Genomic DNA, 12,302 nt, shown 5'->3' on the forward strand with positions numbered 1-12,302 from the left:
TGGGTAGTGAATAATTAAAACAGACATACAACACTTAGGAGTAAATTTACTAAAGGTTGATTCTCATAGGTTACAAATTGATCAACATCGATGTTGTGTTTAAGAGGCTAAATCACACATTTACTAACACTTAAAAATCGATATAAAAAAATCGACTGTTAGTAAATGTGTGATTTAGACCTTTAGTAAGTATAACCTTTAGAGACATATGTATTAATAATATTAATGGTCAGTATAACAAAGGATATTTTATTTTGAAGGAAAATATCCTTGCTATGTACTAAGTGTAACTTGCAGGGACAGCGGTAGTGATTACTGATGTCCCTGTGAGCTATATCCTTGGCATTTTGGAGGAGTCTTTTAGTTTGAAGTATACTCCTGCAGTACTGCATCAACTTCTACATGAACTGAGTGAGGACAGCAAGGGGAATGTCCACTGGTTTTCCTGTCCCCTAGATGCTGTGCAATATCCAAGATTCGAGTCTTTGCTCTGGAGGAAATACAAGAGGAGCTGCAGAGACACAGGAGAGGGAACTAAAAAAGATCCCTTTCTCTTGTGTATAATCTGCACAATGCCTGCTAATTATTATTCTTCTTATTATCCTTTCTTTATATGGTGCCACAAGAGGTCCACAGCGCCTCTCAAAGTACTAAAACAGAAACAGTATGAACAAAACACAGAAACGAAAGTAAATACAATACAGAACATTGCAGAACATGGACATTGTTTCTAAACATTACTGCACCAGCAGTCATAAAACTCAAATAGGCAGCAGGGTAGCAGAACCCAAAGATTGCGTGCTGTTATAGGCAGTGGGGAGGATATGGTGGTAGAAGCAAGGGAAGGAAAAGCATATGAGGAAGAGGGCCCTGCTCGTGAGAGCTTACAGTCTAAAGGCCGGGGCAGACAGACAGGGGTGACAGTGGGCAAGAAGCATGGGGCAGTGAATTAGGATGAGAGCTGGAAGGCTTTGATGAAGAGCTGTTTGACATTTTGTAGATAGGTGGAGAGTCTGATAGGAAGAGAGTTCCAGAGGTGAGGAGCAGCATGGGCAAAATCTTGAAAGCGAGAATTGGAAGAAGTAGTCAGCTATGAGGAGAGGTGGCATTCACAGGTGGAGCGAAGTAAGCGGGCGGGAGTGTGAAGAGAGATGAGGTCAGCGATGTAAATAGGAGAGGATTGGGTGAGGGCTTGTTAGTATGAGAATTTTGAAATAAGTTCTGAAGGTTAAGCGGAGATAGTGATGGACTTGTAGGAGAGAGGAGGCAGATGTAGTGCGTTTAGAGAAGAAGATGAGCAGCATTAAGGACAATTGTAGTGGAGATAGGTGGGAGTCTGGAAGGCTAGATAAGAGGAGATTGCAATAGTCCTGTACAATACAAAGTTGCAGTGGACATTACTGTATTAAATTATTAAATATCCACACTATTATGACACAATAATGCAAACACTGCCAGTCCTTCATTCTTTGTATAATTAAATTCAATTTAATTTGCTATTGCAAATACAGTAGTAACAATATTATTACTGCCTGCTAATATAGCATAGAGTAAGCACACTATTCTGTCTTGCCCACATAAAAGAGCAGATTTCAAGTTTAATTTTACACTTGAATGCATATAAATATTTTGAGACCCAAAATAATAATAATTTATTTTTCGATTGTTGAGGTTGGGAAGCAAAGCAACAGCAGTGTTTATATTGTTCATTGTCTTACATTATGTGACTTGTAAACTGATTAATCCTGACATGCTACTTCTGCCACCTGCCTAGACTATTAATAATATTTTAATTGCCTGTGAAATGCCCCTCAAGCACACATTGCACAAATCACTTACAATACAATGCTGATACAACTTCATGAAATGTTATAATCCTTTGGTGTGATAAATTCACAATTGAAGGAATTCAATTTGAGATAACGTAATCAAGCAGAAAGGTAAATAATAATGAAGAATACAAATTAATCAGAAGTACATAACATGATATGCTCTGTCAATTTTATGTTGACTTTCTAAGCTAACACGGCAAGTGTTATTTATTAGGATAATGGTGACTATGGTCATAACAAAAGTATCCTTTAGAGTAACTCTAATTTGCCATGTGGATTTGTCAGAAGCTGATATGTAGAAATATGCAGAATGACAATTTTCTTGGGAAATTAAAAACATGTACTTGCCCAAATTTTTTATTTATCAAATACAATTTCTTCTATTGGTCCATGTCACAGGCATGCTTGCAATGGTGTTGGGTTGTGTATCTGCTGCATGCACAAGTGACTAGTTCGCCTCTTTCTGCCAATGTTTATAATAGCTTATGTTCCTCAATTTGGACTTCTGTCACAGCAAGTAGTTAAATGTATTTGAAATATATGACATGAGGAGCATGTTTACAAACCAGCTAAAAATAAGTTTTCAAATTTCCAGCTTCAGCCCCCACATTCACTGCCTGCCATTCCCAGCTCCAGCCCTCACATTCACTGCCTGCCATTCCCCGCTCAAGACACCACAACATTTGCCGCCTGCCATTCCCAGCTTCAGGGACCACAATGCCTGCCTGCCATTCCCGGCTTTAGCAACCACATTCATTGCCTGCCATTCCCAGCTCCAGCCCCCACATTCACTGCCTGCCATTCCCATCTCCAGCCCCCACATTCACTGCCTGCCATTCCCAGCTCCAGCCCCCACATTCACTGCCTGCCATTCCCAGCTCCAGCCCTCACATTCACTGCCTGCCATTCCCCGCTCAAGACACCACAACATTTGCCGCCTGCCATTCCCAGCTTCAGGGACCACAATGCCTGCCTGCCATTCCCGGCTTTAGCAACCACATTCATTGCCTGCCATTCCCAGCTCCAGCCCCCACATTCACTGCCTGCCATTCCCAGCTCCAGCACCCACATTCACTGCCTGCCATTCCCAGCTCCAGCCCCCACATTCACTGCCTGCCATTCCCAGCTCCAGCCCTCACATTCACTGCCTGCCATTCCCCGCTCAAGACACCACAACATTTGCCGCCTGCCATTCCCAGCTTCAGGGACCACAATGCCTGCCTGCCATTCCCGGCTTTAGCAACCACATTCACTGCCTGCCATTCCCAGCTCCAGCCCCCACATTCACTGCCTGCCATTCCCAGCTCCAGCCCTCACATTCATTGCCTGCCATTCCCGGCTTTAGCGACCACATTCACTGCCTGCCATTCCCAGCTCCAGCCCTCACATTCACTGCCTGCCATTCCCAGCTCCAGCCACCACATTCACTGCCTGCCATTCCCAGCTCCAGCCACCACATTCACTGCCTGCCATTCCCAGCTCCAGCCCTCACATTCACTGCCTGCCATTCCCAGCTCCAGCCCTCACATTCACTGCCTGCCATTCCCAGCTCCAGCCACCACATTCACTGCCTGCCATTCCCAGCTCCTGCCACCACATTCACTGCCTGCCATTCCTAGCTCCAGCCACCACATTCACTGCCTGCCATTCCCAGCTCCAGCCACCATATTCACTGCCTGCCATTCCCAGCTCCAGCCACAACATTCACTGCCTGCCATTCCCAGCTCCAGCCCCCACATTCACTGCCTGCCATTCCCAGCTCCAGCCCCCACATTCACTGCCTGCCATTCCCAGCTCCAGTCATCACATTCACTGCCTGCCATTCCTCGCTCAAGACAAGACAACATTTGCCGCCTGCCATTCCCAGCTTCAGGGACCACCATGCCTGCCTGCCATTCCAGCTCTAGCAACCACATTCACTGCCTGCCATTCCCAGCTCAAGATACTACAACATTTGCTGCCTGCCATTACCAGCTTCAGATAACACTTTAACTGTCTGTTTTTCCCAGCCAGGGCTGTGAGAGTGGTGTCTCCGCTTCGGAAGCAGGGCGCTGAGGGCAACATTATTGCTTCCCCAATGACCCTGGCACTCCTGGCACGCATAATTCATCCTGTATAGCTGCAGCAGTGCTGTACCCCCCTCTCCCTCCTACCCAGCGCAACATCATGACATCGTTAGATGTGGGTGGCACAGAGCACAGGGCTGCCCTGCTACAACCTCAGCCATCTACGTTCACTAGCAGCTTTTTCTCAGCTCACAGGTTCACTGCCAGTGCCTGCCTTTTATATAGATCTGATCCCGATGAGATCTGATGGTGACAACGTACACCTTGGCTACCTGATCAGCTCCCATAGTATGCATGACATGATATCATGATGTCACATCTCAGCAGCACCTTACATCCAGAAAGTATGTCAAGCAGAATGCTGGGAGGTAGGACATTTTCCAGATGGCCAGTCAGCCCCTGTAGAGCACAGCACCACCACAGCAATGTAAAAAACAAACACACTTAAGTAGGGAGTATCTTAGTATAAAAACAAAGAGAGGGAAAAAAAATAATTGCATATCATTACCATAGATTTCCAAACATGCATTATAGCATGCTTTCCTTCTTTCCAGGAAAGATTTCCTGAATTTCAGGTGACTTTTCAGGACTCTGGGAAGAGTAGGACATTCTCCCTCATGTCGCATGCTGTTGCCTACTTCCCGAGCAAAGTGGGTGGTTCGGGCAGCTTGATGATGCTATTCAAATTGAATTGCGTCTTTGTGACTCTGCCCCACTCTGCAATGATGGGAATCGAATGTTAGTATAGTAGCAATGAAGCAATTGCAGCACTACATCCTCCACACCTCCCACCCGGCTGTCCACTTATGGAGGGGTCTGTTTAAATGTTTGCGAATATACATTACAGTGGGATAAATAGAAGAAGGTGTGGGGAGGTGCTTTTTGCTATTTTGTTGAACTGTGATGTGAATCATGAGAATATAATATTAAAAACATCCAAAATGCTCACCTGTGATGAATAACCCCATGCATGTTAACACAATCTGATTACATTAAATGTTTCTAAACCCTTAGGGGTCAATTCAATTAAGAGTGAGTTTGCAAAAGCGAGTTTGTACCATGAAACACGCATACATCGAATGAATGCACACACCCTAAAAAATGCGAGATTCAATTATTAATGACAATTTGCGGTAGTCTCAACAAGGTTGCGTTACCTTTCTACAAAAGTGACCTGCATGAAAAAGCGGGGACAGCATCCTGGACTCCCATCTGCAAGTTATAAAACCCCACTCCCATACAACACCCCACACACATATCCTCACCATTATTGATGTTATTCAGAGAAATTCACCAGAAAATGGACATGTATTTACTGGCCAAATTAAGCCTTTTAAAATCCTCCAATTGTATGATTATTTATTGGGAGTGGTGTACCAGACGTTCTGCACTGTGTCCTACATCTTAACATAAAATATTGATTTTTCCCTATCTCTTCACCCAGTGGCGTAAGTTCATCCCAAGTTATCATTTAGTGACACCCCCCCCCTGAATATGTGACTATGGCTGCTGCCAGGGAGGAGTGGGATGGGGAGTTGAGGGTGAGGGGGGGCACCAAACGTGTCTCATTGGCATAAGAAGCTGCTGATTGACAGCGACACCAATGAGCAGGGACAGGCTATAGATAGATGGAGGCGGGAGCTGGTTGTCTGACATAGAGCTCTCCACTAGTATATGGTCGTGGTAGCTTTTCAGGTGCCGGCAAGAGGTGCCATGTATTGAGCCGCTGTGAAGGTACACTCCGAGTACATATTTACAGCCCAAAGTGGGGTGACTATATTGTGGGAGATTTCCTCAGAAAAAGCAATGTGAGTTGGAATTGAATTGCAAATGCTATTCGCTGTGCAAGTTCCTGTGAGAACTGAAATCACACCTAATGGAATCGACCCCTATGCATGCTCCTCTTTTATGGCAATTTGTCTCATTATAATATATGTCTTTTTAGATAATGATGAGATGGAATCTAGGCACTTGGTTCCCGGTGATCTAATAGTCCTCACTGGGAAAAAGTTTTTCCTTCCCTGTGACTGTGTCCTGCTAAGAGGTAGTTGTATTGTGAATGAAGGCATGCTGACAGGTAATTACAGTATGTATGTGATTTAGATAAGTGTGTTAACGGTGTTGTTCTGTTTGCTAAAGTCATTAATTCTGAGAACTGTTAACCATTTGATCTTACAGGTAAATAAACTGCTCCAGGTAGATGCCTGGAAATAATTTTGAAATTAAGGAAACCAAGCTGGGTTATTTCAGTTCCATTGGCATTTGTACCCCCAATAACCAAACCTTGTGTGTTTTGCCATGGATAATGATATTGCAAAATAGTCATATGAGCATTTATTCTTACTTAGAATTTTGTTCTGTGTGCATTGTTATAATATTGTCTTATCATTGCCTATGTAACACATAGATTGATGGTCTTTCATTAGGAGAAAGTATCCCGGTCACAAAAACACCTCTTGACCATGTGACAAACTGCACTCCATGGAAAGTACATAGCGGGGAAGATTACAAAAGACATGTGCTGTTCTGTGGGACTGAAGTCATTCAGACAACGCCATCCGGTTCTGCTCCTGTAACAGCTGTTATTATGCACACTGGTTTGTGACTTATATCTGTAATACGTTCTTAGTGTGTGATTCTGTATAGAGAACTATTTCAGAGCTACTTATTAGGAAGAGTTTAAATGCACTAGGGGGATTGGGTATGAAATCCCGACGGCTATCGAAATGCAGATGCCGGAAGCCCGACAGAGGAGAATCTCGAAGGAGCATGTAAGTACCCTAACCCTACCCTTCTCCCCTCCCCCTAAAACTCCCGAGGTGTTTCACAACCCTAAGTCCCCCACGGAGATGCCAAAACCTAACCCCCACGGAGGGCGGGGGTGCCTAACCCTAACCTCCCCCAATTGGCACCTAACCCCCCCTTCCCCTAGCCTAATCCTAACCCTTGCCAGGGGTTGCCTGACCCTAAGTCTAAACCTAAACCCCCCCCGCCCCCCGGCTATGTGCTAAGGATGGCCGGACTTACCTCGATCGGTCCGGTATTGGGTTTAAGATAGGCGTCAATATTTCGACACCTTTCTTAAGTTCCTTGTTGGGCTTCTGCTGTCAGGATATAGCCGCCGGGATGAATTGCCGGTCTATAAATTACATCCTCACTAAGGGGCATCTCCAAGTTTTATGTATGATTTCACTGCACCTAAATATACAGTATCCAGTTTATTCCTCATTTTTGCCTAAATGGCTAATTTTTCATTTAAAATAATTGTCTGCTGTCAAACATAGAAAAGGTATATCCACTCCCTTATAGTTCAGGTATCTGTTTTTAAATTAACTAAAATGATTAAATCAAAGAAAGTTAAATGTTAAAGTTAGTTAAAGATCTTACACTTTAACAGTGTAATGCATTAATTAAATTCCCATACTTCATTAAGTTGTTTAATGTAAACGTTTGGGTGAGTCTAATCTTCATACAATGATGATATCTAGTTATGGGTGGGAAATAGAATGTTGGTAGTTAGAGTAGTGCAACCAAGTTATACCATGCACATAAGTGCAATGAGGTACAGACAATTAGTAAATAAATCAATTTAGGGAAGGTAGACACTAATCTTACAATAAGGAACAACATGGTGCACAGCCATCATGTAAAGGTAGCGTATCCACTTGCCGATTAAAATGAACAATTGAACGATAACGACATCGTTATTGTTCAATCGCTCATTAATCGTTCCTAAAACTTCCAGCAAAATGTTGGAATTGATCAGCGATGTGCACTTCCGCTGGTCGCTTTTGACATCACTCATCACCCGAACATGACGGTCAACCTCACAATATCGTCAGGTTGACCATGTTCAGGGATAAGGGAGGGTGCCTGCACTGAGAAACATATCGTTATCGTGCAGTCCGTCATTGTCGGCAAGTGGTTACGCTGCATAACACATCTCTATCCAGGACAGGACTCTACCTGGGGCTACCCACATTGTATTCATCTACTCCTAGTAGTTCCTGATAAACACCAATTACATTTATTGCAAAGGATAAAATGCATATTATGAATTAAAAGTATTGGTGCCTGAAAATTCAAATCAGTTTGAAACTTGACTGAATTTCACCAAATAGAGGTGTTCCAATATGTACACGGTACATTCTTGAGTTTATGCCAATTTATCTTTTGTATCAGATTACCATTAGCGTTCAAAAATTTTGATTTGTGTTTGTCATTTGTTGGTTACATTAAAAAGTGTCAAAGGTTTCCAGCTTAAAGATGGTTACATTTAAAATCCTGGCTTGAAATATTTAGGGGTTTATTTATCAAGCAGTGAAAAGCGTGGTGAAGTGGACCAGTGGAGAAGTTGCCCATAGCAACCAATCAGCTCCTACCTATTATTTGATAGACTGTACTTGATAAATGCTACTTCAAAGCTGTTTGGTTGCTATGGGCAGCGTCTCCACTGGTCCACTTCCCCACGCTTTTCAATGCTTGATAAATAGACCTCTTATTCATTCTAAAGTTTGAATTTTTCAAATTTTAGAACCGATTTGACACACCAGTTTGAGAAACACTGTAAAAGAATTAAATAATCTCTTATAATAGATGTTGCACAGAAAATCCCTGCACCAATTGCAAATAAATGTATAGTGCACTGCAAACATAAGTCAAGGAAGTTATGATGGTTTAGGGTTTATGCCTTAAGCTGTTAGGGAAGCTTTAAGCCGTGATATCACAGAAACACTAAAATCAGCATCTACCCTTACACCATAGCAACTGTTTTATATATAAATGACATAGTCCAGTGGGGATTTTTAACTGTTCTTGGTGTTTCCATGCAGGTTTCAACACAGCCAAAGGAGATATGGTGCGATCAATTCTGTATCCCAAACCTATGAATTTCAAGCTGTACCGAGATGCTTCTAGGTTTATGATGTGTCTAGCTGGGATAGCCATAATTGGCTTTATATACTCAGTGGTCCTATTCACCGTTAAAGGGGTAATTGAAAAAAGTTTAAATAAGATGTATCAGTGTTTTGTAATTAAAGCATCTTTATACTGTACGTACAAAACTGTATCGTCTGTACTTTGAATACTATTCGTGGTTTCCAACATTTCAGTGGTCACTTCTCTATTAAATGCATTTTATCATCTTGCAATGTTCATCTTCATAGTTTTGCAAATAAATCTACAATGTGAAGAGGTACATATTACAAGTTGTTGCTAATATAATATAGAATTTGACAATCAAGAATTGATGTATTCTTTGCATATTGTCATAGACACTATAAGCCAAATGAAGATAATGATGCAGCATAGAAATGATTACATATTTTTGTTACAATACAATTTAATATTGTTCTGTCTTTGTTTAAAATTAAATATTGTGTTTTCCAGGGAACTGTACGTGATATTATTGTCAAGTCATTGCTTGCAGTCACAGTTGCAATACCGCCAGTGCTGCCCGCTGCTGTGGCAACAGCCATAATGTACGCTCAGAAACGGCTCAAGAGGAAAAAAATATTTTGCATTAGTCCGCAAAGAATCAATGTGTGTGGGAGAATAAATCTGGTTTGCTTTGATAAGGTAAGAGCTATGGTTCTACAACTTGCCAAATGCTAACTCAGTATACTGTATATGCGCTGTGAGACAACACCTGTAGATATGGAGGCTAGGCAGTATGTTTAATCATGATGCCACCTGAACCAGTCTTTGTCTGTTCTCTGGACGGTGACTTGCAGTTATAAAGCGATTAAAGCTCCAATTGTTAATAAGCTTTTTGCAGGATACATGATATAGGTGAAAAGTTAGTTATTGGACCCAATAACTATAAACTTGAAAATAAGTATACATTACCGGTATTGCTGCACAATTATTATTGGGTACATTTTAGGGATTGTTTCATCACATGAACTAAGCAGCAAATTAACTATTTACTAATTAACTAGGTAACAAATAAACAAACTAATTAATAGTAACTAGAGTAATAACAAGGGGGAAATCATTATAAACTATGTATGTGTCCTATGTTGCCTGCTTGTCCATAGGTAAAACTTATAAAACAAAGCGTATAATACAGATGTCTCCCTATTTGAAATAAAATGAAACCTATTCATTTAAAATATGCAACATGTTTGAGTAGACTAAGAAAAAACTGTGGCTCTGAATCAGGGCGGCATTTTTTTTTTATGTGAGCCGGCCTCCTGGCCGCTCGCTAAGCTGTGGGTGACCACCCACAGCTTTTGCAAACGGCCGGGTGATGGTCACGATGGTCGCGACCATCGGGCTTGCGACGAGGTAGGGTCTCGTCCATCGCAAGCCCCAGTGAGCTTCCGGGATAGAGCCGGAAGCTCACTACTGAGGCCGCCCCCAAACGGCAGGTGTTCCTTCGGGAATGCCTCCGTTTGGCCAGAAACCCCCCTTGCCTGCCTCCAAAACGGGGCGAGCTATCAATCAAAATCGACAGCCGCCCCCCTTTGGTGTGAGACCCGTAGCGACGGAGCCCCCGTCACTGGCCGGGTCTCGCGCATGCATATGCTGGAGCCGGCTCTGGCGTGCGCATGCGCAGTGAGAGACCATCGACCCGCTTGCGAGTGCTTTGCGCTCGCGAGCGGGTCTGAATCAGGCCCTATATCCAATGAAACCGATGTTTCCCAAAAAGGAAATCTGTTCTGGTCATGAAAAGGCAAATCTATTTATCAAAGGGTTATAGAATATGCCGAACCTGAAGTCAAACATCTATCAACATCTTTTGCATGAGAATGATTTCATAGTAATTTCTTATGAAAGGGAAACAGTATTACAACTGGACAAGTGCAACTGTTTAGACTTTCTTTTAAGCTAAAATATCCAGAGTTACCTACAGGATCCAGGATCTTGTTTCTTTTCCGAGATACTTATACCACTTTCAAACCAAAGCCGAGGCTTTGACCCTGCTATTTCCTGGGTTAATTGAACACGGGTTGGACCTGGGTCACAACTCCAAAACCCCTTTCACACTGCACCTTGGTCCTGGGTTATTCCCAGTTCGATCCCTTTCACACAGAATTTGTGTCAGCACTGCCAAATATTTGAAGTGGACGTTTTGTCAAAGACTCACAAAGATGAGTCATGAAAAGTGTGTGTCAGCGCTCCTGAACCGCCAATGAGATACTTTTACTGTAACCCTGGTTGAATAACCCTTTCAGACTGCAGGCTACCTGTATCGGACCTGGGAACAACTCTGGTAGTTACCAGGGTTGAGGCCAAGGCAGTTTGGACACAGGCAGACCCTTTTACACAGAGAAAGGACCCGGGTTGAGCTGGTTTGCCCCGACAATATCCCGGGTCAGAAGCTTGGCCTGAAAGGGATATTATACAGCATGGATGGGGATTTGTAAAAGACTAGGTAGAAACAGGCAATCTACTAGGTACATACCCATATGGGGCAGTCCTGATTTCAGTCCAGCTTTTACCAATACCAGCTTTAATGTGTGTATGGCTAATGGTATACTTGCCACATGTGATGTATTTGATATAGGGGGTATCATATATAGTTTTCAGCAACTCTGGGGAAATACTTATTACCTAATTGCCACTTCTACATGTACCTGCAGGTCAGGGGCGGATTGGGATGGAAAACCAGCCAGGGAAATTTACAGAAGCAGCCCTAATGGGGGCTGGGTCTGTTTAGGGGGTGAGGTCTTTCAAGGTAGACGGAATGCCTCCTCATAGGGTCTGATTCAGAGTTGGACACAGGTGCGGCCTTCCATGCATCTTTTGCTGCAGTTGTGTCTGTGACTTTATGCAAATGCCGCTAAAATGCCCTTCCCTGTTGCACATCTGTGCGTCCAAAGGTGCAAGAACTGAGACACCCACTGTCAGAGTCTACAGAAGCTGCGTCTTTAAATGCCACCATCAGTCGCACCACTGAAAAATTCACCACCCCTATGCTAGATGCAGATCATCCGTCTAAGTATGATCTCGATTCTGGATCTATCTCCAGTAGAGCAGCTGCCTTTATCTCATTACTCCTCTCCTGGCTGGGATCTCACAGGACAGCAGGATATGCTCCTTGAGAAAGGCGGAAGCTGAACGCGTTGGAGATCCACAGCACTCACACGAGACAGACGGAAGAGCTCACAGAAGTCTTATGGACATTATCCCACTAGCCTGATTCCCTTACCACACCCGTCCGGGTCGCGATCACGTGACTCAAAGTGACGCCTGCACGCGGAAGACGGAGGAGGAGAAGAGGACGGAGACTGAAGGCATCGACAGCCGGCAAGGGACAGGAGCGGCCATCTGGGGCATGCAAGGGGAGGTAAGTGCCGTGATAGGAGAGGATCAACGGTAGCAAGCTCTGGGAGAGCCCACTCCGTTACATCCACTCCCCGGACGTGATTGTTGCCCGTCTCCAGCGCATTCACTGGTG

The 12,302-nt window shown here is 43.5% G+C and overlaps 1 protein-coding gene across 1 annotated transcript in view; it reads left to right on the plus strand.

The window, feature by feature from the left end:
• Window positions 1–12,302, plus strand: part of LOC148508309 (putative cation-transporting ATPase 13A4) — a 149,478-nt gene that overhangs the window by 66,661 nt on the left and 70,515 nt on the right. Inside the window, exons 9-12 of the mRNA XM_088444764.1 lie at window positions 5,844–5,975; window positions 6,325–6,495; window positions 8,731–8,888; window positions 9,287–9,475. Of these exons, the coding sequence (XP_088300890.1) occupies window positions 5,844–5,975; window positions 6,325–6,495; window positions 8,731–8,888; window positions 9,287–9,475 (650 nt within the window). The remainder of the gene's footprint in view (window positions 1–5,843; window positions 5,976–6,324; window positions 6,496–8,730; window positions 8,889–9,286; window positions 9,476–12,302) is intronic.

Source organism: Taudactylus pleione, unplaced genomic scaffold, assembly GCF_031769625.1.
Source record: "Taudactylus pleione unplaced genomic scaffold, aTauple2 ptg000372l, whole genome shotgun sequence".
Lineage (NCBI taxonomy): Eukaryota > Metazoa > Chordata > Amphibia > Anura > Myobatrachidae > Taudactylus > Taudactylus pleione.